The sequence below is a fragment of the Patagioenas fasciata genome, chromosome 1 (assembly GCF_037038585.1).
Source record: "Patagioenas fasciata isolate bPatFas1 chromosome 1, bPatFas1.hap1, whole genome shotgun sequence".
NCBI lineage: Eukaryota > Metazoa > Chordata > Aves > Columbiformes > Columbidae > Patagioenas > Patagioenas fasciata.
In genome coordinates this window covers 128,181,840-128,208,745 of record NC_092520.1, presented here as the reverse complement: position 1 = coordinate 128,208,745, position 26,906 = coordinate 128,181,840, and the positions used below count along the sequence as shown (strand labels likewise).

At 37.7% G+C, this 26,906-nt stretch overlaps 1 protein-coding gene across 2 annotated transcripts in view; it reads left to right on the top strand.

Annotated features, from left to right (window-relative positions):
- Positions 1-26,906, top strand: part of KPNA1 (karyopherin subunit alpha 1) — a 54,193-nt gene that overhangs the window by 21,637 nt on the left and 5,650 nt on the right. For both annotated transcript variants that reach the window (XM_065851177.2, XM_071814397.1), the window contains 7 exons: positions 7,131-7,219; positions 9,106-9,205; positions 9,763-9,926; positions 11,116-11,194; positions 14,128-14,253; positions 25,432-25,559; positions 26,279-26,457. In XM_065851177.2, the coding sequence (XP_065707249.1) occupies positions 7,131-7,219; positions 9,106-9,205; positions 9,763-9,926; positions 11,116-11,194; positions 14,128-14,253; positions 25,432-25,559; positions 26,279-26,457 (865 nt within the window). The remainder of the gene's footprint in view (positions 1-7,130; positions 7,220-9,105; positions 9,206-9,762; positions 9,927-11,115; positions 11,195-14,127; positions 14,254-25,431; positions 25,560-26,278; positions 26,458-26,906) is intronic.

The window sequence follows — 26,906 nt, the reverse complement described above, 5'->3', positions numbered from 1 at the left end:
TTGTGCATCACTCTGGGTCAAATGCAAAATTAGAGTCTGGGGTCTCCCTGTTCTTCATTGGATCTCTTTGTTTTTGTCAGGCAGGTTGTCAGTTGAAGTTCTGACCTTCTGTTGCTATTTTGCACCTGCAGCTGGAGAAAATAAGTTCTTGGTAACAGCCAAAACATTCTTCTGTTAGACACTGTTCTGTTCTTTTACTGACCTCCAGGAACGCAGCTCTTAGTATCTTCTAGCTTGAAGACTCCAAGGCCTTTTCTAGTTAAGGAAGCAGAAAGTTCAAAGGTTCATAGCTTGCAGAAGTTATGCTAAGCCAATTTACTTACGCTAAGTGACTTCTATTTAAGCAATTTCTAGACAAGTTCTATAAGAAATGGTATACCAAATAATTCAATAAGCTGAGGCAGTCTATTCTTTAACATACCTTTTATGTGTTAAGATGTCTAAGCAAGTATTGTATATTTCTTTTTTCTGGAGATGATATATTTAACCACAGCCAATGGGGTAACGCATTTTGATCTCTAACGGTTTAATATTTTTCTGTATATTGAGACATTCAAGACACCTTGTTTAAAAATCATTACTTTAGAGGTGGAAAGTTCATGCTTGTTGCTCCTGAAGATAAAGCATGAGTGGAAATTATAGCTTGTTCTCTACAGAGAAAATTATAGTTCGTGCTGTATGTTCCTTACAGAGTAGGTGAATAAGGCCCAAAGGGATCAGTGTAAAGCACAGACCAAACATTTGACTTGGTAATTTCCACATGAGGTCCATAACTTGTGTTTGAACAAGCATGTATTTCAGACATATAATCTTGCTTTGAAGACTTAGGATGTTGAAATATTAATCATATTAACAAACAGATTTTCACTTAATATTCATCCTAACTTGAAAATATGTACCTTTACTGTACAAATTTGTCTAGCTTTGGGTCCAGGTATTTGCTTTTGTTTAATTTTCTACTCAGTTAGCTGTCAGTTTTTTCCTATAGCTGTTTACAGACCATAGCTCAAGCTTTTCTTGAGCATATGAAATTAAGCTCTGAATTCTTGTTATGAAGGTATTTCTGTGGTGGTTGGTTTGTTTTTTGGTGACCCTTGTCTGAACATTTCTTGGTTCAATATCTTTTTGTGGTGGTGAATTTACAAGCATTGGATATCCCAGCAATGCTGTTTTTGGAGGTAGTACCTCATTTTCATTTCTGCTTGATAGTTTGATGTGTAAACATCCAAGATGTCTTTGCCAACTCTTTGCCACAGAAGCTGGCTGTGAGCTCAGGTTAAGCTGATTATCCAATGTGATCCATTGTTCTTTTCAGAATCACTGACTGCCAGGGTTCAGTTCTCCATCCTGTAAGTGCGACCTCTATTCTCTGTTCCTAGATATCTGACCTTGCATTTGGCTGTGTTGAGATGCATGATTGGAGAACTCCCAACTCATAAGCATTGGATTGCTTTGTGTAACTTGCCTTTCTGTCTTTTAGTTGGCTCAGAATGTACCATCTGTACTTAAGATTGCCTAACATTTTCCACCAGAAAGATTTTTTTTTTTTTCTCAGTTACTTTTAGCTTTCTAGTTCTTCCACTCTGCAACTTTCCATTTTCAGTGGTCTGTCTCAGGTTGAATTATTTTGGAAAAAGGTTTTTTTCAGAGAAATGGAATTCAGGTGCTTGAGTAAATGATATTAAAGGAAATAAGTTTTGTCTATTTTTTTTTAGCTTTCTTTGAGGAAGTGAGTCTCTTTCATAAACTAGAAATGTGACAGGGAGCTTGCCAAAATGAGAGAGAAATGCTGTGTTCTGCCCATGTGAAAATTCATCCAGACCTGGTACTGAAACTGATGGTGTTAGTTTCCAAATTCAGCCATCACTTGTACAGTGCTGTTCCTGCAGGATGGTTTGTGCTTTGAGTATGGTAAGGGCTGCTCCATTTTTTACTCCTAATGATCTTCTGTGCAAGAACTAATTTTTTTTTTTATTAGGTTGTTATAATCTCTGCTGATGTTCAGAGAGCAGGTGGGAAGAACAAACATGTTTAGAATGAGTTGTGCAGCCTTCAACATCAAGATGTGTGAATTAACGGAAGGGCCACAGTTAAGTAGTTTATCCATCTTCTTCCACCTCTGCCTGCTAATAAACTGCTGACATGTTGAAGTTCAGATAGCAGGCAGGCAGAGTGGGTTATAATTAGTGGAAAATATTTTTCTGTGTAATTGAGGTGCTGAATCTGTGATATCTCTGTTACCAGTAAGTCTTTAAATACCACTTATGAATTGCTCTGTAGTAAGTTCTGCTAAAGAAGGAAAATGTATCACTGTGAAGTGTAACCTACACCTTTTCATGGTGGGTTTCTCTGCTGCAGGTCTAGAGGTTGCAGCCCTGCACACAGCTGACTTTAAGGCAGGCCAATGTGAATTAAATGGTTTTTTCCATCAACTTTTAATAACCCCAAACACTTCACCATTAGATCTACTAAAACAAAAATTAAAAGCATTAAGCACTTAAATGTTAGCTGTTGTACTTTTGCATTACAGGATAGCATTAGTACGCAGTTGCGTAGTATTTTTCCAGATGACTCTTGTCTTGTTTAGTATATTTACAGATGGTTGGCCTGGTAACAAATCAGCAGGTTGTGAACAAGGCTTTTATTTGTTGAACTGTGGCCCTGTTTGTTAAAATTGGAACACATTGTGGTGAATGAAGGAGAAAAGGGAAGAGATTTGTATGATAAGGCAATTGCAGGTTTCTGAGATAAATGTATCTACCAATTAGTGTCCCATGCTGGACAGTACGCTCGTATCAGTTTTCAGTAAGTAGAAACTAGTTCTGTGCTTTTTGAATGCTCAGTGTGAAATATTACCAAACCATTTGGCATCTATTTTTCCCACCAAAAAAATCGAGTCTATGACAGAAGCTATATTTTAATTTTTTACGAAAAACACTTTGGTTACATCTCCCTCCCTCCACCTTGTTTCTCTTTTTGGTGTACTGTTTGTCTTAGCCTTCTTCCACTTATCACAACTTTTTCTTCTCCAAAACTTCTAAACATTTAGATTTGCCAGCCTGAAATAATTTATATTGAAGGATTCCATCAAAGCCCTTTAGACATGCTTAAGGTTGATCTAGCTTCAGCAGTGTTTTAGCTGCAGTTCTTTCCTAGAGTGCTCTTGTTGAGGTATTTAAAACCCAGATGTCAACTTGGGTTTCCTTGGTGAACACTGAATTTCCTTCAAAAACCATGCAAAGCGTTATGGTCCCTGTCTGAGACGAATGAGATTGTCTAGCAGAGCACAAAGATACGTATCTGTCACTGAGAAACAGCCAGTGGCAGGAGCATCTCCAGCTGCCCTGTTCCCCTTTGGGAACGTTTGTATTTTCAGCTATACCAACCACCTTGTTTCTCCCTCAGTATTTTTCAATTTCTAGTTGTATTGCTGTTCCTTTTGGTAACCATCATTTGTTTGGCTGCAATGACCTCTGAGTCTGGTGTCTAAGTTCTGTTTGGCTTTTACATCAACCGTCCTACTAGATAGGTTTTAGTAATCAAAATCAGGAAAGCCAGTTGAGGCATGCGTGTGAGCTACTTTCTCTGTTTGGGTGGGTGAGATGTGAGGAGTAAGAAACTATGATCACGCCAGCCACTGAAAGAAGGGTGTTTTCTTTATTGGGACATAGTAGAAGTCATCTGCTAGGAATCTGGCCATGTGGTATCCTTCCTTGTGCCCGCTAATCGAGTCATGTTTGCATGCAAGCTGATCTTCACAGTCTCCATCCCAGCATTAGATCAATTTCCCAAGTCAGCAGCCAAAAGTAGAGAAAGTGTTGATTCTCACTTCCTAGTATTTCTTCTCCACCAGGAGGTACAGACTTTACACACTGGTGGTTGGTTTAGCACTTGCTTTAAATATCCAAAGCTCTAATGAAGTAATGACTGAGAGCCATCAGAATCCAGGGGAAAGTGGAGGGTGGTCAGAAAGCACATGGATTATTCACAGAAGGCACCATATGGCTCAATAATACTCCACAAAACTTGTGCTTTCTTGTTATTGACTGCTGAAGTTGTTCAGTACTGCAGTAAAGAGCACTGGAGTTTAATAATGAGTAAAATAAACTGGATACCTGCAACAATCCCTACTCCACTATTAGTAGTAAATGGAAATTTATAGCAGCCTATGAAAATGGATGCTATCAATTGACAAGGCAGGATTGGCATTTTCAGTTTACGCACATCTGTGCTACCTAAGATGCTTGTTAAAAAGTCAGACTACAAATCTTGAAGTTACAGGTTCTTTTCATCCTCAGCTCTGGTTGTAGATGCTGGAAAGTACTGTTTTTTAAAAATTATTATTATTTTTTTAGAGTTTTTTTTTTAAATTAAATGAACTCTGAAATTTACTGAAATTACTTTTACCTTTGCAATTATCCAGAAAAGAAGATAAAAATATTTGGTATATGTAGAGTGAAGCCAAAACGTTATGGCAGACAAGCCATTTGCATCTTAAGAAGTGCACAAAACAAAAGAAGCAATGGAAATAATTGAACATTATTCAGAAAAACCCTGAAGAGACTTGTTATTGTTCACATGTCCTCTGTGGGGGCCATGATGAAGCTTTGTATGTACAACAGTATCTGACAAGAGTTTAAATGAGCTCGACTTATCTTCCTCACTTATCTGAAGAGCTGAAATAATTCCTTAAGGAAAGATACCTTCCTTGCTAAACAGAACTGTGCATATTTTTCTAAAGATATTTTGATTTCTCTGCAACTTGTATATTGTCAGTCATTAGCATTACAAGGATTTCTTGCAATATCCTCTGTTAACTGGTCCTGTGATGCCAGACTACTCAACCAGACTACTCTTGCCTTAAAAAGCAAGAGGAGGAAAGCAGTAGTCATGCTATTTGACTTCTCTGGTCAGACTTTTTGATGTGAGATTTGCTGTTGCAAAACCGGTCTGTCATTCAGGGTCAGAATGGATTCCTGGATTAAGTGATTATCGCTGTTGTCAACCCTAAAAATAGGTATTACTATAATGGCAGAAACAAAGTCCACAGACAAGCGAAATACAGCTTCCAGGGCTGGTTTAATGTGTGTAAGCGTGTCCAGGCAAGGAGATTGTATCTTCATATGAAGTTACCCACGTGTTCAATAAAAGGAAATAATTGCAAATTCTAACTTTTTGCCTTACATGTTTTTAAAAGATCTGTGAATTTAGAACTAGTTGAAACCTTTGATTAATTCCTTAGGCTTCTCATTGCTGCAGAAATAATATCCAAGCATTGCAATGAGCAACAAATGTGGCTGCTTACAGTTCTAACACAGATGATATTTTGCAGGATGTGGTGTGTGTTCTGTCTCTTAGGCTAAATATTTCCAGTAGCTGCATTCTCTGTCTTGAGTGCATGAGGCTTCCTGACCTAAGGTTATACTTTTATTTCAGATAAACCATTGTCACAACAGTTGTAAAATAATAAGAATGGGAATGAAAAATAAGTTTGTATTATGAAGATCAGTTTGTGGGGGGGACATTGCATAGTAAATAGCTTTGCTTTTTCACAGAAAAGGTCAGTGTAGCCTGGTGCCCTGTCTCTGCCTGTGGCTGACAGCAGAAAACTGGAAAACAGTAGGAGAACAAAACAAACTAATCCTTCCCCAGAATAGTCTCGTCATCTCTTAATAACTTGGAGTTTAGGGACTTGTGATTGATCGATCTCTATGTTGTTATTGGTAATACCAGTACAGAGAACTGTTTTCACTTTCTATCTAGCAAGCTGACGTCTGTATCTATATTTTGTATTTCAAATTACCTGAGAATTTCCTTTAGGTGACAAATTTGGCTTATTCTGTCTCTCTTTTTTTTTTTTTTTTTTTTTTTCCCCCCTTTAGATGGGTAATTTCTTTCAAATAGAGATACAGAGAGAAAAATGTTTATTTTGTGTGCGGAACTTATGTGTGTTCAGTTGGAGAAATAGTTATGCACTGTAATGCACTTCACTGCAAATAAATACAGCCATCAACTGAAGAGAAATTTGGAGATGACATGCAGCTGCTGTCCGTGATAAAAAGGATTGCTTTTATCCTCTCTGTGCAGTATTGGAAGTATTTACAATGGTTGTGTAGACATTGTATGGGTCTTACTAAATAAACATATATGCCTATTTATTTGATGTGACGCTTAGCCCTCTGCTACCTTGAAATAAATAGCAAATGTTTCATACAATTTCTTGTGTGACAAAATATTGTCTGTAAATCTCATGGAATTAATCAAATGGCGTTTAGACTTCATATAGACTTATTTTTAATTTTTTCCACTTATAGGTCTCATACTAGTGGACAGTGATATCAAAAAGACCACTTGACCCAAACATATAAATGAAAAACAATTAAATCTTTTATTCTCGTTATATTACAGAAGATGGATTTCATACTTACATAATTATCTTCTGATGTTGTAGATCTTTTCTTCTTAAAATTAAGCATAACAGTAGTACTGATGTCCAAGGGGTAAAATATCTGTGCTTGCATTTTGTCATGCATATGTCTTAACAGACAACACTCGTTCTGTCTTGTATAGTTTTCTCGTAAAGAATATATGCCAATGCCCGCCTGAACTCTTTGATTCTGAATATTGGTTTATCTTGCACATAGATTCCTGTTTTCATCTTAGTTGGTGTCAACATTCTTAGTATGACTGTGTAAACAATGCATGCTTTTATGGCATTTTAGGAAATACTAATATGGGCTGTTCTACACAAAGATTTTTGGGTAGATAAAAACTTGCTTGACCTGTACTGTGAACATCTGGACTTGAACCAGCTCTGAATCAGGAGGAGTGTAGAATTAGTGTGTTACTAAGTCTCTTATATTGTGGACAGAGCAAGTTATGTCTGCCTGCAAGGTCTTTGGAAACATACATTTTGACTGTTTTGATATTCCTTTTAGATCTGTGTAAATATTCCTGAATCTCATAATGAGTTTGGGTGTATACATGTAATACTCAACCAGAATGGATTCCCCTTTTGTATGCTGACCAGAATCTAACAGTGAGAACAGAGTATCTCCCACTCTAATATGTACACTAAACTGGTTGAATCGTGACAATAAAAGCAATTACAATTCTGTTTTTCATTGCAGGCAGTATGGGCTCTTGGCAACATTGCTGGAGACAGCACAATGTGCAGAGACTATGTATTGGACTGTAATATCCTGCCCCCTTTATTGCAGTAAGTCTGTTTAAAATATTTTCCAGAATTTTGCTTGAGTGTCTGATAAGACTGAAGTTTGTTTTTGCCTTGACTAATAATAAAAATCATTATTATTGTTATTATTATTTCATTGTGGACTAATCAGACTTTTTAATGGGGTCTCCAGAACTGCTTTTATAATAGAGCTAAAATGGAAACATATTTTAGGAACAGCAAAGCTGGAACTATTTTGTTCTACAGAGTGGGTGGATGCCTGAGCTTATTATAGACTCATAGAATAATTTAAGTTGAAAGGCACCTCTGGAGGTCATCTAGTCAAGCTCTTTCTTTATAGCAGGAGAGATCAGATTAGATCACTCAATTACTTAACCAGTCAAATTTGGAATGTCACAGGTAGATTCCATAACTACCTGGGGCAACCTGTTGTAGCATTTGACCATGGCATGGTGAAAAACAATGTTCTGATACCTAATCAGAATTTCCTGTGTTCTACTTTGTGACAGTTGCCTCTTGGTCCTGTTACTACACACCTTTGAGATGGATCTGCCTTCCTCTTTTCTGCATGCACCTGTTAAACTGTTGTAGGCAGCAGTTATATCTCCTCTCACACAGTCTCCTGCTAAGGCTGAACAAATCCAGGTCTCAAACCCTCCAGTTGTGTGTCGTTTTTCTAGTCCACTAATTATGTTGATGGTCCTCTGCTGAAGGACCATATTATTGCTCAAACAACAATACCGTGTTGTGTTATAATGTCTAAATTAGGAATACTTAGGCCTTTGCAAACTCTGTTTGCAATACTGGAATTCTCCAATGCTTTGTAAAGACATTGGTACAGTGTAGGATGGCTATGAGAAAAAGAAACTGAGCTGTTACAATTGTGGAAAAACTGTGTCTTCCATTAGTACATTCCTCCTAGGCCAAAGAGCACTATGACTTGTCGTTTCTAAACTGCCAGGAAAATGTCTTGTTTAGAGGCTTTACACAGGGTTTGACTTAATTAACCAACTCCACAGACATCTTTGTCAGTGCTGGGATTGATCTAGGAGAAGGAGACCCACAGTGTACTAGTGGGTGTGGCAGCTTTGGTCAGTCCTAATGTGACAGAGCAGTTTTGGTGTGCAAATCTCTTGAAGGAGTCATTATTACAGTTCATCACATTGCTGGGCTTCCTGTGTCTTACGGAGCAGAAGCTGAACCCTGCAACTGGTGTGTGGATGCCACCCCTCAACAACTGCAGGAGGAGACTGGTTTGGGGTGGTCTGTAGGATCAGGTCCTGACAAGAACCCAGTGGGCAAGGCTCTCACATGCTGGGACGGGAGCCAGTGTCCACAGAAAGTCTGTGAACTGTGCTTGCTGTGAGATACATGGCTCTTCAATGATGGGGAAACCCCAAACCTTATTATATGCATTTTCTGAGGGCAGGTTTTGTTCCGCTTCACTAGTGAACTTAACATACAAAAGTGTGAAAGTAGGGCTGATAGTCTGCATCTGATATAAAAATGCATTTCCATGAAGAGGGTACTCTCCAAAACTACATGCCCATCTTTCCACTTAGAATAATTTTGTCACAGTTCCTGAGCCTTTGGAATGTTAATCTGCCGTGTTAGTAGCTAAGCAATTAAATGAAGATACTTTTGGGGTAATGGTTATTGTTGAAATACTAGGATTCATATGTCTAACATGTAAGTTAGTATCCAGCCACCAAGCATGTTTTTTCTCAGGATGTATTTTTCACAGAAAAAAATTAGCATATTTTGACCTGGTATGAGTAAAAATGTTGGCCTGAGTATATTTTAATGATTCATGCAGTTGACCCTACAGCTTGCCTGGCTTTGATTCTATCTATCTATTTATTTATTTATTTTTAAAGCAAAGGTTGGAATTTTTTGTGTGTTTGTTTTAGATTGCTTTCAAAACAAAACCGTCTCACTATGACTCGAAATGCTGTATGGGCTCTATCCAACCTCTGCAGAGGGAAAAATCCTCCTCCGGATTTTGCCAAGGTAAGAAATGTTTGAAAGGAAATGCATTGCAAAGTGATGGTATCCAAATAAGAAATCAGGGTTGTGAAGTTTCAACTAAAAACCAGAAATATTTCAGAATTTATCCAAAACAATGTGTGGGCTTCTTACAAATGATGTTTTTGAATGTATTTAGTCCATTAGGCAAGTGTTCACAACCACTGTTTTTATATTGTTGCCTCCTAACTTTTTATTACTGTACTGAAGATTACCACCCTGCAGCAGAACAAAACATCTTAGCTGCTGTAGTGCAAAGTATGGCACATCTTAGTGGGCAAGTAGGAGTTTAAGTTGCAAGGCATTGTACTGTAGAGGCTGAAGAATTCTCATAGTGCTTTTCTGCTGGCAGGCTCTTCTGTATTTGTGTAGCTCCAGCTCTGCACAGAAGTGTTACCTCCATCTGAAATCTTCTGAGTATTGAACCTTGAGATGCCAGTGCCTCGTACTGTAATGTCACATACAAAATTAACTGACATGTTAATAGATCATCTGACTCTTTTATTTTCACAATGTATGTATCTCTTCTTAATGTCTTACAGGTTTCACCTTGTCTTAGTGTGCTTTCCTGGCTGCTCTTTGTCAATGATACAGATGTGTTAGCCGATGCCTGCTGGGCTTTGTCTTACTTGTCTGATGGCCCCAATGATAAAATCCAGGCGGTGATTGATGCAGGAGTCTGCAGAAGACTTGTGGAATTGCTGATGTAAGAAATTTGTTCTTAGCAAATGCACTGTTCGCTCTTTTCCCTAAAACCAAGGTTCCAGCAATAGGAAGTCTGATTAGACATGTCTTGAAACGTAATAATTTCCAAAAAGCAAGATTTGAGTTTTAATTTTACCTGTCTGTGTTTAGTCTTTTTAATTTGTCATGAATAACAGAAACAATGGAATTTTCCTTGTACTAATTTTGCTATTTCTTAAGAGACTCTTTTTTTTTTTTTTTTTCCTCCCCAGCACCTAGCAGCAGCATTTTTGTAAAATCAACAATATATACTGGAATTTTCACTGTGCCATTGAGGTAGTTGTTATGATTACCTGCCAATGAAATTGCTAAAGGATATCAAAGGTAGAAATGTAAGAAATAGTGAAACTTACTAGAAATTACAGCACCAAGGGCTTGAAATGTAAAGAATTTCCTAAACCCTTACAGTAGAAAAGTACATGCACGCTTTAGTTCAGTAAAGTGTACTTAGGGGAGTTGGGGTCAGAGAGGCTGGCCTTGTTCTGAGCCATTTCTTCAGGTCTAAGAGAAGTACCTGGACCATTTAGTTACCTAAGAACAAGAAATAATGGTTTTCAGTGATTTAAATAAAAAGACTATTAAGACTTTTAAGATTAAAGCAAATTTTATGCTGGATTAACAAATAGAATGTATTACCTAAGGTAACTTCATAGAAAGACTTCCATATGAGAAAAAAATTCCTTTCTTCACCCTTCTTATTCCAAGCCTGATTTAACAATGATCAGAGTGGGATGCATATGATGACAGAAGATGATTGAACAGCTGTGTGGGGTCATGGTTGAGTTAAACACACAGCTTCTGTCTGTGTTTCTGTCTCACTCTCTGCCTTTGTGTGTGCTACATTAAGTGTGTTTCATAGTTAAAGCTGATTTCTTTTTTCCTCCCAAGGATACCTATACTCTGAAGTACTTTTAGTCTTTTAATCTCAAATTTTTATGCTGCAGAGTGATACCTAAAGACCTAAATAATTAGAAACCGTAGAAAGAGTAACTGTTAGTTTAAAATTGGAGTGTTTCAATGGAGATAGGGAGAGTTAAGTCATACTTAGCAGGGAAGATTTCCCCTGACTGATGGATGTTCCTTCCTTGAGGATGTAAAGATGGCGATGCTTCAGGATGGTTAAGACTTAGGTCTGTCTTTGGTAATTTTAGGCACAATGACTACAAAGTTGTATCTCCTGCCTTACGAGCTGTTGGGAACATCGTCACAGGAGATGATATCCAGACCCAGGTATGGATTCACTTTCTCCTCTGTTGTACTGCTGTTCATCTTTCTGTTAGTTGTGGTAACCTCTTCACAAGCACCTCTCCTTGTTCCTTTTGAAGTTTGAAAGTGAAAGGATTGGTGACAGTGGTTGCCTCAAAACATGTGGTTTTTATAACTTTTCTGTTCAGTCCTGAACTGTTGGTAATTGTTATATAGCTATGTCTGGGATTTGTATGTAGCTGTGTAGTACTCTTCAAGGTGTGGTTGTTTCGTTTGTTTTCTGGTTTGTTTAAAGCAAGTCTGCAGTCTTAGGCTGAATTTTGTGCTGAATTATGTGTCGTAGTAGGGCCATCAAAGGCTTGTTACATTTGATGCTGCTGACAGTTTATAATGAATATAACAAAAAAGAGTACCTGATTAGATTTTGGATGGTATGTAACTGTCTGGGCATATACTTGGAGAAGCATTGGTAGGAGGCAGTTACTTCCACCACTGTATCGGAATTAAAGGAGCCAGGAAACTTGATGTTTCAGAGGTACTAGGTGGTCATCCTGCTGACTGGTACATTTTGCAAGAGACAGCAGCTCATGTCAGTTTAAAAACTGGGAGCACAGAGTTTGTGCCTTGCATATGTGTGTTACCTGTTGGTGGCAGTCCCTCTTTACACATAGAGCAGAAGCTCCAGTAAAGGGCTTCTGCTGATGTACCTTATGTTAAAGATTTTTCTCACTTTGTGCATTCTGACACTCTTTTGTGATGCTCAGTTGGTAAAATGAGGAAGGACAGCACAGAGTAGGCCACTGCTTTTGAAACTTTACTGTCTCTTGACATCTGTCTCTAGTTGGCAAACTAAAAAGCATGGCTGTGTGGTGCAGAGCTGTCTGACAAATGCGCAACCAGATTGGATTGAAGTCACAGACTCAAAGGCTGAGGTTGGCTGTTGACTCTACTGGAGCTGATGACAGAAATGTTGTGAATGTGGAAATGTGTGCAGTGCAGGCAGGGAAACGAACATCCAGGAGGCAGTGGTGTAGCAGTTAGAGGAGTGAGGTGTAGCTGCTTAAAGTTTATGGTTCCCCAATCAAAGCATTTAATTTTTCCAGGTAAATTATACTGAAGTTAAAAACCAGGTTCCTAACCGTGAGGCTTCTTTCAATGCTTATTTTTTTGTTTGTATGAATTTTGGAATTTTGTAGTCCTGTAAGAATGAGATTAAAGATAAGTCAGCAGCAGCAGCAGGACACTTTGGATATATTGTCATTAGTGCTGGGGGAGGTTAACATGACCTTTTGATTGTTATGATATTTTTTTCTCTAGCTGAATTGCATGGGCTCTCTTGTATTTTCTCAGTGGCTTTTGTTTTGCGGATCAGTCATAAGAATGAGGTGCGTTTTGTGATTTCATAGTTTCGTTGAAAATAAAACCATAAGGGATCACTAAATTGTATGTAATGCAGGTTATTAAATACTGCATAAATCTTAGATTTCAATTCAAGAAAATGTTGAAACATTTTGTTGCTCACAATTTTTTTAAGAGGAGCATACCATAAGCATTCTAGAGAACTGCTTCAGTAGGATAGTTTGATAGTCCTGCCTGCAGATTACGCTGTATGCTAAAGAGGGGTCCAGAACTCACATAAAAATCCTTATTCAAGTGTGTGAGGTAGAAGGATTTTGATAGTTGGTATGTTTCTGAGTAAGTCAGTAACATACCAGACAGTTGCCTGAAAACTCTGTACAGCCTCAGAGCACAAAACTGCTTTTGCTTTATCTCTCATTTCTAGCGGTTAACAATTGCCAGTGCTTGGGGATGGCCAAAACCACAGATTATGTGTGAGGAAAAAATAAATCTTTCTTGTCCCAGTAGATATCTGATAAAGTCCTGAACAATAAGCTTTGCTTTTTTAAATTTTGGGTTTGGAATGGAAAGGTTTTAGGAGTATGTGTGGAGTCAGAGCAAGAGATGAGTATGGGAATTCAGATTCCAAGATCAGAAATCATCACCATGATTCAGTTTCGCACTCTCATTCTTTTGACCTCTGTGAACAGACCAAAAAAATTCTCATAAAGTTCTATATCACACTGTGTTTCTAAGCTGCCTGCTTTTGCCATACAAGGCAAAACTACCATGTTGCTTAGTAGACTCTTCTACTTTTTTTTACTTGTAAGAAGTTAATTTTAAAAAAAAAAAATTTCTTTTTATTTTTCAGTCATTGAATCTTGTTATGCCCTTTGCTATCAAACATTACATAATTAAGTATTCTGTCTTGTAACATACCTGTTCTGGGGCATTCTCTCTTTTACTTCAGGGACTTAATCTTTATTTTGTAAATGCAGATTTTCCTGCAACTTTTCTGCTCTGTACAGTTGCGTTTTTTAACAATTTTAAAATAATAGTTGCCCGTTCATAATGTCACTGGACACAACACTGGCACAGGTCTTTCCCCACTGTGCCAGCTGGTGCAGAAAGAAGTAGTAGTTGGAGCTTCCAGCTATAGAAAAATATAGGAAAAAAAGAATACAGGAAAATACTGTAATCTTATTTTTGTTTCATTATAATGGGCTTAGTATATTCTTGTGTTCAGGTTGCACTGAAAGCATGATCTGAATTACTCACTTCTGTTGCTTATTAGCTTTCCTGCATATAAAATACAAACATTTGTTTTGTGGTTCTTGCTCTCTGATTTTGGTTTGGTGGTGGTGTGGGGTATTTTTTTGTTTTGGTTTTGTGTGTGGTGGTGTTGTGGGTTTTTTTTGGTGTTTTTTTTTTTTTTTTTTTTTTTTTTTTGTTTTGGGGGGGTTGTAGGTTGTGGGTTTTGTTTTGGTTTGTTTTTGTTTTTTTTTTTTCTTTTTGATATCATCTGGTAGGATATGCTTTTTACAGATCTTTTTGAATACATTGTGTTCTAATTTTCTTCTAAGGTTTGGATTATGTATTTTTGTTTCTTTTGTATTCAGGTAATTCTGAATTGTTCAGCCCTGCAGAGTTTACTGCACTTGCTAAGCAGCCCAAAAGAATCTATCAAAAAGGAAGCATGCTGGACAATATCTAATATAACAGCTGGGAACAGAGCCCAGATCCAGGTAACCTTTTCAGCTATGATCAGTAATCTTTGTTTTCCAGGATAGAAGAAACACACGACAGATGATGCACTACTTTTTTTGTGTGTATAAATTGGATATTTTTATGTATACACAGTTACAGATACATAATTACATATAAGTGGAAGTATATTATAGTCTCTGTGGGTAATTACAATATTTCAGTGGCTCAGTCATCTGTCAAATTCAAATGAAAATTATGTAATTTTATAATCATCTCCAGATTATAAGGGAGGAGAGTGTGTCATGCTAGAGAATGACAAAATAAGACCAAGCTCAAGAAAACTTTGTTTTAAATAACTGGCTTCATGCTTTTGACAATCACTATGATACAGAAATTCTTAGGTAAGAAAGGGGTAAGCTAAAAACTTTGAGAATCAAATAACTTTACAAGTTTCTTAATTTCACCACCAGATGCAGACACCGATAGTGTATAATAGTTTCTTCTTGTTTATCTTATCTTATAATTCCTGATATGGAAAGTTGTGCTTAGCCAAATCTAAAATTGCTTTTTATTAAACTGAACAATAATGGAGGATATATAACATATTGCATTGGGATTTGTCTTTCCTGATTATACCAGATTTTGTCATTTCTTCCTGTTAAGTGGTAGCACACAGAAGTAAATGGAAGTCTTGCTCCCGTGTGTCAGTCTTTACAATTAGGCCTCCAAAAGACCCCATTTTTGTTCTGAGTCTGGACTTAGTGTTAGCCGTCAGGAGGAAGTCCCAGGACTTGTCTCCAGATGGTATAAATAAGAGATTGAACGTCGCCCCAGAGAAATTTTTTTCAACTAGATAAAGGAGACACTGCTCAATTTTCATCTCCCACCTCCTCTACCCCCAACTGAATTTTTGCAGAACAGCTGTACTAGGAGAATTTTTTGCTTGCCTTTCAAGGACAGGTCCTCATAAGTTCTCTTTTTGGAAAGCGGTGGCAAAACAGTTTATAATAAAACCAAGCTTTATCTGATAAATATGCAAGATTCCCATCAAGGCAGTTGAATGAAAGTCTCTTCATGTAAATCAGATTAAACTCTTCTGAAGTTACATTTCTTAATGCTCTTCTCCCACACTGGATGCAGAGAGGATTTTCAGAGATTGCAGAAGATGTGTGGAAGTCCAGTTGGAGATGTCTGTTCTTCGAGGGATAGAAATGAATAGCAGGAATATTAGGCATTAGAAATATTTGTCTCGCTCATAAGTAACCAGACAGAAACAATACATGTTCACACAGAATGTAAACCAAATCCTGTAATACCTCAGCAAAAGTAGCCAAGCAGTACTTCTTTCTGCTGTGTCCTTTTCCTTGGGAGGCAACCTGACGCTTGCTAGTCTTAAATCTGGTGGCTCTGAATTATTCATTCTATATGATCAGAATGAGCATGAAGTGGTTAATTAACCCTCTTCACCTAAGGGCTGGATTTACTTGAAAACCTGAGGAGATTGTAAAAAGGTTACAGGTTTTTCCTGAGGAAAAAGTGTATTATATCCTTTGCAGGTGGCACTTGCAATCCTACGGTTATATATTCTTTCTTACAAAGAGCATTCAGTTGCTGAATGAGCAGTGTTAAGGTCGTAATACTTCGAATCAAGTCTTCATCTTCATCTTGGAAAGCACAAGAAATAAAGTTAATACTTTTGTGGAAGTTAACTCAGTCTCTGCTAAGCCTCCTGGAATTAAGAGTGAATGCTCATCTAACATCAGAGGTACTTATGTTAGGAAATGAGTAGGCAAGAAAATAAAACTTACGGAGGTGGAAGGCTCTGTAGGTCCTTCTTGTCTGTGGAACTTGAGCAAAGAAACCTCCTACAGTTGTATTTCCTCTGGCTTTCTCAGTCAAAATTGTACTTTTACCACCAAAGATGATGGGTTTCTTTGTCAGATATAAAGAATGATATGGTTACTTTAGCCTAACCTTGGTAGAGCTCCAAGTATTTTGATTCTGCTTTTGTTGTGGCTTGTGCGTTAATCTGTGGATTAGCTGATTTTTTTTTTTTTGAGAAAAAGTGCTGTGTAAAATTGGCAACTGTAGCACTGTGTTCTCCTGCCTCAGCAATTGTAATTTCTGTGCAATTAGCAGTGCAGAGAAAGTAGTTACTGCTGCTTGTTTTAAGTTAAACATGTTTTTGCCTTTGATTTTCTTGTAGTGTAGAATCTTTTGGTTGCTTTATACATGTTGCTACCGCCTTAAAAAGAGGGGCTAGCAATATTTTCTCTCTAGAAGGCCATTTCTGCTTTTCCTGGGAAGTCTGAGAATATTTTCTGGGGAACAGTCCAGCCCAATACATTTTCTTAACTTTGTATAAAAATACAAAGTCCCAAGTCTATCAGAGACCCTGCTTCAGGATGCACAATCATAAAGGAATGTGGCAGACTTAAGAAAAAGGAAGAGCTTGAGAAAATCAGATACCCACACAGGTCATTCCATAAAGAAATAGTGTTGGAAGTGGCAATAGAAAGTAGTTTGTTATTAGAGCATTTTTTCAAAACTTCAGGTTCTCTATATTCATGTTCTTGATATACTGAAAATGCGGTTGTGAAGAGTCCTAGAGGTAGCTAAAATTTTAGTGCACCAGAAGCTATTCCAATGGTGTATTTACTTCTGTGACTTCTACATAGGTATTCACTGTACCATGTCATCCTGTTCAAATGAAGAAGTGCCTGTCCCTGTATTGTTATACCCAGTACAGTATTATTATACCTGGTATCCACTTCTCAGATGTATAAAAGTGAGGCTTTAGGTGGAAAGCCTTAATTGTACCCTTGGTAATTCTGTCTTCTAAACTGTTGTCGCATCTTTATTTGAAAATAAGTAAGGAAGAAATAATCTTTCCTTTGTTAAAACAACATTTGCCTAATCAAGCTAAACAATTAGGTAAATCTACGGGTGTGTGTGGTTAGTAGTTTTTAAAGGTTTTTGGGTGTCTTATCACCAGTTTAGATCTGCTCTCTTTCTACTGAGAATAGATAAGAATTGCTTTGTGACTTGGAAAGGTGGGAAGATAGGGAGTGGGAAATTAATGCTGTGAGCCATTAGTACTGCACCCTCATTTCTAGCAAGGGATTCTTTAGAAGTACAAAAACCCCTTTAACTCTGTTGCAGTTGTGTGGGTAGGAGCTTTCTTTTTCAGGATTCTTACACCAGGAAGAAAACAGTGTCAACTAAAACACTAAAATACATGTAGATTTAAATGAATCCACCTTAAAGCAACTGCCTTAGTATGTGTCACAGGCAAAGTTGAAAGCAGGTTGATGCATTACTCAAGTCTATGGAAAAAAATGTGAGAAACAGCTTCTCGAAAGTGAAAGCTATAGTTCATTTAATAATCTCTCAGGCCCCATTCAGAATAATTGATCTGCCTTTGAGCACACACATGCTACATAGTGAAACACTGACTAGCCTAAGTGCATAACCAATTTAATCTATACTGGCCGTTATAAAAATTAGATTAAAAAATAGTGTTTATGATTCTAAGCAAGGAGATAGCTGACCTGGGAATTACGAGATATAGCAAATCATGTCGGTGATGAGGCTTAGATATTTGGAACTGCAGAAGGAGGCCTGTTAGGGAAAAGCTATAAAGGACATTGGAGAATGTTTACAACATGCTTGATTGGAGATCTTGAGACCACTGTTTCTCGGAAGTAAAACTGGCAAATGCAGGTGTAATTGCAATTATGATGTTGTGTTGAAAGGCAAGTCTCATCACAAATGTGTAACAAATTCCAGAAGAGATCTAATTCTTCAGTCTTAACCTAGAGAATGTCATGTAAGATACAAGGTGTCATGAAACCTCCTTTCATCTCCAGAGCTGATATGTCTGCTCTTCTCAGAAAACTCCTCTAAGGTATTACTTCAGGCAACTCTTACTCAATGTCAAAATAATTGTAAATATTTGAGCTGAAAAACACTTTAAAATAATTTCTAAAGTTGGAAAATGCTGTTTGGTAGTGTTCCTTGAGGACAGTCATATGCTAAAATGGAGAATAAAAGTCTAGTCTGTTTTCAGTAGCAGTGAGGACAAAGGATAATTCCCATCTGGGAGAATACCTGATTTAACTAAGTTCATGAATGAACCCGTTTCATCTGTGGATCGAGGCGTTTTTTTACTTTCTCTAAAGTAATTTCACATTACAATAAATTATAACATTACTTCTTGAGAATTGTTCTTCCTTGCAGAATGGATTCTAAAATTCTACATGCAGCTCGAAGCTAAATAACTTGTTTTCCTTTCTCCCCAGTCCCTCCTAATTGCTGCATAGTTCGTACTAGAGGTCATAGACTGTAGCCAGATGTATTCCAGTCTCTGTTATACTAACTGGATTTTGAACATGCACACTATTTAGTCAGATATCAGACAAGAGTAATTTCAGTATGTGGTAATTTTTTCCTGAAAGTGAAATGTCTGCCTTGGCATAGTAAACCACATTAGTACAATTTACCACATGATCTAACTAGTGGGTTGTTGATCCAGAGCAGTCGGGATGTTAGAATACTGTAGAAACTTTGGGTAGCGTTCAAGTTGTAATCCAGCAATCCCTTCTGCCCACCAAGAAAAAAAAAAATCAGTAAATTTAATAGGTATTTTACCTAACAAATATTAACAGACAGAACTATATTTAGTGTTAAGATTGCATTGGGTTACACTCCCTCCATCCACCCACTCTAAAGTAAAGAAACATAAAGTTAGAGGGAAGGACTTGTATATTCATTTCCACTTTCATACTGCCTACAGTGCTGTTTGGTAGCAGACTCCAGAGGCTTTCACTGCCATTTCTAAAAGCTAAGACAGCAGCCTATCACCATTAGATTTGCACTCAAACACAATCGAGTAAACTATTTCTGCTGTTAAGGCAATATAAGTTAATGTGCATGAAAAGTGTGAAAGTAAGTGCTGAACTTTCTTTTGTAGCTGATGTTAAAGCGCAGGATATTGTTGTTTTGTTTTGTTTCTTTTCCCCACCAAAGGTGGAAGTGAAAGCCTTTCAGAGTGTGCTAGCAGCAGTGCCTAGGCAACAGAAGTGTGTGGTGGAATACAGCAGTCTTTCCCCTCTTTATTTCTGTGCTTTTAAGGTTTGGGGTGGCTGTGTGTATCCTGATGCAGTCATGATTGTCACTAAGTATAGTTTTTGTTTGTTAATTTCCTAGTTTGTATACAGCTTTGCTGTACTTCAGTGGATAGCTTCCCCAGTCAGGGAGAAGGGGAACTACATCTTCCGGGGAGTCAGAAGGAGAGCTGCACAACTGAAGCTAAATCCTGACTTGTCGACCCTTCTGAAGGGTATGAAAGGCTATCACATACCTCAGAAAATGTTCTGTGTCTAACTTTGCAAGCCATTGAAAAGCTGTGAAAGGCAGTACATCAGATACAATCTTCCATATCTGGCAGTGAAGACTTCATAGGAGTTCTCTTCTGTTGACAGGTTAACTTATCACTTCTTTTCTAATATACCTTAAATTCTCACAAGAACATCTAGAAACCTGAGTATGGCTAGGCATGGTAGCAAGAAGATCTGTGCTGTATTTTTCCTCCTTTAGGGTTTCCTGTCCTTGCTGACATGTGACATGGCTAAGTGTAGCAAATGATACAGTGCCTGTCTGTTTTAGAAACTCTTGAATGAAATAGATTTTTACAAATTGGGGTGAAGATACAAGCTAGGAGTTGTCAGAAGCTCTTCTCCAAAAAGACCACAGTAACACTTGAGACATGGAAAAAGGATGACATGATTCACACAGAGCTGGGGTTTACGCAGGCAAACTGTGTAAAATATAAAATGTGATTGATTTATGTCATAGCTTGCATGAGTGGTCTGAAATCTTCACGTGATGTTTATGGTGGCAGCACTTCAAAAAGTGTCTCAGTTAGGAGGAAAATATGGCTTGCTGACAAGGTCATATTTGTTTGAGGACCTGCAGAAGTCAAAGATTGATCTTTTTCAGGTGTAAGTTTGAGTTTAAGTACAACATCTGTTTCCTGGCTTCTACATGTGGTGAATCCCATGCATCATACCCCACTGAGGGCAGCAGAGCTAGAACACCTTTAGTTCCTTTATTCTGCTGAAAAACCTCAGCAGTAAGTGGTATATATTGCTATGTTTTTTTGGAGAACAGATCCTAAAGCTGGAGACACCTCAACCAAGGTGCTGTTCATTGTAGTGCAGGTTCTTTCTGAGAGAAGTAGCAACCTTGTGTACACTAGCTAGAGACTTGCTTTGTACATAGTTTGGAGTATATAGGCTTAAGTGTCTGTGTCAACAACATAAAAGTCCATTAGAACTGAGATTTGAAGTGCTTCCTTCCTGACTCTTGGATGGCAGCGGTTTTGTAGTCATGCCATCATGTTAAGTAGCTTTGGCTTACAAATATTTGCTGTGTTATTTAAAAAGCCGTTCTAAATTGAATCAGTAAACAGGGTAACTGGAACATAAGTAACTGAGAAGTGTCTATAAACTGCAATTTCTAGCCAGGAGGAGGAGATCATAGCAGTAGGGCTGTATTCACAGCTGCCAGCTAGAGTGGTGACTATAATCTTGATTTGTTAAAGGTAATGAGAGGGCTTGCAGGAGCAGGAAAACAGTCATCCTGTAAGGCTTGGTTGCTTTCACGTTTATGTGATGAATCATATGTAGATACATGCATGCTAAATGTATATGTGTATTTTTGCATTTATTTGTGGGAAACCAGAGGAGGAGAAGAAAATTCTCTTGGTATTGACCAGCTCAAAATACTTGTCAAAATACTACTGCCAAAGACCTGCTTCCCAGCACTGACTAGGATGTATGTAGATTGAACATCTATGCAGATGAAATTAAATTCTGAAAATTCACTTTTATCTAGTTCACTCTTTAAAAATCAAATACTATAAAGTGAAGAAGCTTGATTAAAATAAGCAAGAAGGATAGAATGTTTCCATGAGACAGGCAACACTCTTGGAGGGCCACAGCACAGGGATACCATCTACTAAAAAACAAACAAAAGAAAACAAAACAAAATCAACACAAACAAATCCCTAAAACCAGAAAAAAAACACACACAAAACCAAACCAAACTGACAACAACAAACCAAACAAACACCACCAAAAACAAACCACAAAAAATGTTGACACTTCAAAAATGAGGCCCAGATTTGCTGAAGGAACAGAGCACTACAATTCAGTTTAATTTCAAATTACATTTGATAATTCAAATTTCAATTAAAATTCAGTTTCCTGAAAGACTTGTTGCTTACAAGTCAAGATGGAGTTTAGTTCCAACAAATGTGAATAGATGCAGCTGGACAAAAATTACAGTGTTAGTTTAATGGATTACCTATGATGCAGAAAAGGGATTTCTAATGTATTTTGGAGATATCACTTCAGTACCTAATACTATCTGCCTAAAACCAATGTGAATATTAGAAATTATCAAGAAAGAGATTTTTTTAAAAAAGGGGCAGGGGGAGTCCTGATTCTGGTTCTAGTATAAACGTTTAATTTGCCCAGTGTGTAGATCCACCTTCAAAGGATATGGTAGGAATGGGTGGTAAGGAGTGACCATAAAATGTCAGCTGGATCTCATATGAGGAACAATTACGTAAACTACAAGACAGGTGACAGGAGATGTGGCAGAGTGCCGTAGAACATGGGTGGCATCTGAGAAGGTGACTGAGGAATGATCATTCTTCATCTTCTGAGCAAGGTCCTTGAAGGAAGAGGCATCAGAGAAATCAGTAGGTGCTCCATTTAGGACAAATGAGCATGTCTTCTCATACAGGTGTAGTCAAGCTGGAACTCATTGCTATGACTGCAAATACTTTAAAAGGAGAAAAATAAAAGTGACTAGAGTTTACACTTTCCTGTGCATCTGCTGTTGGAAGCAGGGCGTTACGTTTTGCTTTTACATGCAAGCACAAGAATTATTTGGATTGTAAAAATCCATATACAACTGCTAAAAATGTTACAGGTTTGGGAGTGTTTCTTTGAATTTTGGTTGTCCTGTTGTCCTACTGCTATACTCCTTGAAAAATTCAGGTCACATTTAGAGGGCATAGATAAACACAAGTGTCACAACGTGTCAGCAGCTAAGAAAGAATGTTTAAACATCCTTTCCTTATGTAACATATGATAAAATTACCTGCTATTTTCATGGATGGCACAGGCACCTTTCATTTTTCAAGGAATAGTGAAACGTTTGAACAAGTGACAAAGAGTGAGATCTGCAGTAGTTTGTACCTCAGTCCTTAGTTTACAACATGTGGGGTTTTTTTTTAATTTCCTTTTTATTTCTTTCACAGAGTTCTTGTTGAACTGAAATCCCCTGTGTTCATTTTGTTTGAAAGCTATGCTTATCTTGAACATTTTTATATGCACTGCATTACTTTACTCTTCAACACACTTCCGTGTGTCAGGCACACACAGTATAGAAATGCTAAAAAAGTAAAGAAATTTGAATTAAAACTTCTGAGGATTTAGAATGTGTTAGGTACCTCATTCTACCACAGTTCTTTAAGGTTTTGCTCTGCCTGGGGGTTGCTGTTCTTCAAGGAAAAAAAGAAACAAACAAAACCAAATTCTATTTCAGCAGTTTACTATGTTGTCGCTTAGAAGGAATATAACTGAAAGAGAAACATGGCATGTTTCCACAATACCTGTTGTTCCCATGTGAAATGTCATAGAGGCAGGAATGCTTAGGCATTCTAGTTTGCTTTCAGGAGTAACTACTGTGAGCAAGGCTGCAAGACATGAAGTGTAAATAGCAGATGTTGCTAGGACTTTCTCTGTGTTAATGCTGTATTGTTTCCACCCTTGTTGAGCTTAACTGGACTTCTGAAATCTTGTGAAGATATTAAAGTTAAAATGAACTATTTTCTTAATCTGTTTTTTTTAAAAAAAAAAAACAACTAAGCTCTGAGAGTTTCAGTTGTCAACAGACTGCTAGTTGAAAAACTTTGCTGTGCTACAGAGGGACAGTTAAGTACCTTTAACTGGGACTCAAGCGAGGGTGAGTCGTTGACAACACTGCATGTCAAGCAGTAGGAAACATAAAAATATAGTGACTGATAATCTGCTTCTCTCTTGAGCCAGTCTCTTCCAGTGAAGTGCCTTAGGAGAGGCTGTAATTCATTGTGGTGTTTTACCCTGTTCTCCTTTGGTAAAGATGGATTACTTCACCATAGAGCAGAAAGTAAACAAAATACAATAGAAACAGAAATAAATAGGAATATAAATAAGTAGAATTAGAAATAAGAGCACTCACCCAAGAGATGCAAGATCTGGATTCCAGCTGGTATCCAGACACACGAGCCCTATGCACTGTGATCCAGCATCAGTGCTGTGACCCTCACCAGCTCCAGTTGCAGAGGTCCCTTCACCCAAGGTCTGACACCAGTTGCTGGCCCTGAATTCACCTTTTACGAGCACCTCAAAAAGATGCTCCCTGGTCCATGGCCCCTTCAGCTACTGAGCCTGAGACCCCTGCCCAGTCCAGTTGCTGACCCTGGGAGATATGGGTGTTTCTCCTGAGGTTTGATCCAGTTGCTGGCCCAAATTCAGTCATGCCAGTCTTGGTTCCTAGTACCTAAGCCTTACAGCACTCCCATGGGCTAGAGAAGGGGGGGTTATGTAGTAAGATGGTTAAGAAAAGATGAGTTACTAAGTTTTGCACAGTCACTTGTCCCTGTCTCATCAGTTACAAAGTCCAGGCTGGCTATCTGCAAAGCTGTGCCTGTAGTTTCTTAATGGCCCATTAATTAGTGACTGGAGACTTTCCCTCTTTGTGATTGTGTCTCTTATCCCTTGTCTTATCAGGTTTGTGTCACTGTGTTTTATTTATTACTTTCCTGTTATTTATATCTCCCTTTGAGCTGAAAAGGCCCTTGATCTGATAACCTTAATGAAGCAGATACTCTTGCATTTCACATACCCTTACAGTGTTATTTTTTGTATATTTTAAAAATTGTGGTTTTTTTCCTAGTAAAATATGTTGGGGGGAAACACTCTCTTTATCGAAGATTTTTTTTTTTTTTTTTAAATAGCCAGTTCCTGTTTATGATCTACCACTTCCATCATTCATGTTCAAAAATTTCAGTTAAGGGCTTTTTGCCAAATATTCTTGGCAAAGTACAAATCTACTATATAACATGACATGATGGAAGTATAAGTGGTTTTCCTTGAGGGCTGAAGTCTGCTGTACAAGAAGTGCAGATTCTGTGGTAAAGGAGACAGTGTTCATGGGACTGATATTATACAACTGATGGGTGAAAATGGATTTATAAAGTAGATCCAGTGTGGATGCCCAGAGAGGTTGGAAGGGTAAAAGAAATATCAAACAGTTAGGGGTTCTTTTTCCACTAGGTAACAGTCAACACCGTGAATTGACTATAGTTTTTTTGCTGTGTGTAATCTGTTAGTTTTCATCTGTGGAGCTCCTTGGAAAGGATCTCTGGCTTTCTTTGAATTTGTCTTTAGCAGTTCTGTGATGACATATATTTGTAAAACAGTAATTTAAGAATGTAATCCTAAACTCTTGCTTCTTTGAATAAGCCTTACCAAAAGTGTTTCAGATCCTTGTCATACATGTGTAACTAAAGTGGGTTTCATTTGTGTCTTATTGCAAAAGGTTCTTTCCAGAGGAATTTACTAGAAACTTTGAGCTGCTGACTAAATACTCATTTGACTCACATGAGTTTGGGCTAAGCAGTTAACCAGTACTACTGAACCATCTGTTGCTTTCTTTTCACCAGAAAAACACGTATTGGTGCTTGCTTGTTTTGTGGACTTCCACACAGTGGAAATACAGGAATTACAGGCTTATGAAGTTTTCTTCTCTGTTTAGGGGATCTTAATGTCTTACTGGTTTACTGACTTAATAACTGAGTGGTTCACTACCTGAAAAAATAAGGGAAGTGTGGCATTCTTTTGCTGTCAAAGTATGATTAAGTAACACGTTATATATGGCAATCACTTCAGTCTGAACATGTTTTGTATTCTTCTGTCATAAGCACAGACCCCAGTGATAACTAGGGTTTTGAATGCAAAGCTGAAAACTGATTTTTGCACCTTGATAAGTAATGCTTCATTGTTAAACATGTTGTGCTGAGCATAGACATTAAAGTAGCTTGGGACAATGAATTTTTTAATAATTTTTATTTAACCCTGACATGTCATTTCTTTTTGCAGACAGTCATTGATGCCCATATCTTTCCAGCTCTTATCAATATTTTGCAAACGGCTGAGTTTCGGACAAGGAAGGAAGCTGCTTGGGCAATCACAAATGCAACATCTGGAGGCTCTGCTGAGCAGATCAAGTATGAAATAGTTCAAGTCGTTCAATGCAATTGCGTGAATTAGTGTTTGTGCAAGAAATCAGACTAATAACCTGGAAATGGGAAGACCTTTCTGTATGCTTGTAGTGTTTGTTTCCAGAGTGACCACATAGTTGTTCTGAGTTTAGAATGAGCCATTAATTTCTTTAGGGAGAAAACACATGAGAATTTCAGCTGCAATACTTGTTTCACTAATTGAGCCATTTCTCATGTGAAAAAATTAAATGTATCTTTTAAACTAATTTCCTAGTTGTCATTGTAGAGTGTAACAAAATGCATTAGCAATCTGGAGAGGAATAGCTCAGCCCCTCAGACAAGGGCGTCATCGTGTGAATTGTTTTTCCTGTTTGACTTCTAACAGTACATTATGCTTAAATTTTTTTAAATAAAATAATGTATAAATATGTTAATATAGTTGATATTAAAAGAATATATTAAGTATAGAATTATAAATTTAAGTTACAAAATTAAATTATTATTTCATATATATTCATAGAGAGAGAGACAGAGGAGGTATTTTAAAGTTATTTTCATTGTTTCAGCAGAATTGCCTAGATACAAATAGATGTTTATAACTTCTCCAGTTGAGTTGATATTTCATCTAATTGCTTTGGTTCTTAGGCCTTCATGCTGAGTGCTTAAATGGCTACATCGGTTACAATTTATGGACAATTTACTGTGTTCCATGTGGTGTTTTTCAGGTATTTAGTAGAACTGGGTTGCATCAAACCACTCTGTGACCTCCTCACAGTAATGGACTCAAAGATTGTGCAAGTAGCACTGAATGGGCTGGAGAACATCCTGAGGCTTGGAGAGCAGGAATCCAAACGCAGTGGCACTGGCATCAATCCTTACTGTGCTCTTATTGAAGAAGCATATGGTATGAGCCAAACACCTGCAGAAATCAGGGCGTAAAGCAATGGTCACAAACCCATTAGAGTTTCAGTACACCAAATTGTATTAATTTCCTCATCGCTACTATGTGAAAATTAACTGTTCTTTGGCAAGTCGACATTTACTGATGTACTCCATCATTGTATGTAGGTTGGAGGCAATGGGCGCAGATCTTTTCTTCTTAATTTCTTTTGACCCTGAGGGAGCCTTTTGGGTGTCATTCAGCCTCAGTATCTTCCCTCCACAGCAGTTCAGGTGCACTGCTCTGTCACTCAGGTTTCAAACCTTTCCCTTCCCTCTCTGCTACCCTGTAGAATTATGGCAGCAACAGCAAATTTCCTTGTTTGCCTTTTCTGTGCTGAGGTTCTGGTGTGTACCAGCATAATTTCATCCCAGTTCTGAGGTACTGCTGGTCTTAAGATTAGTTTCCGTGTT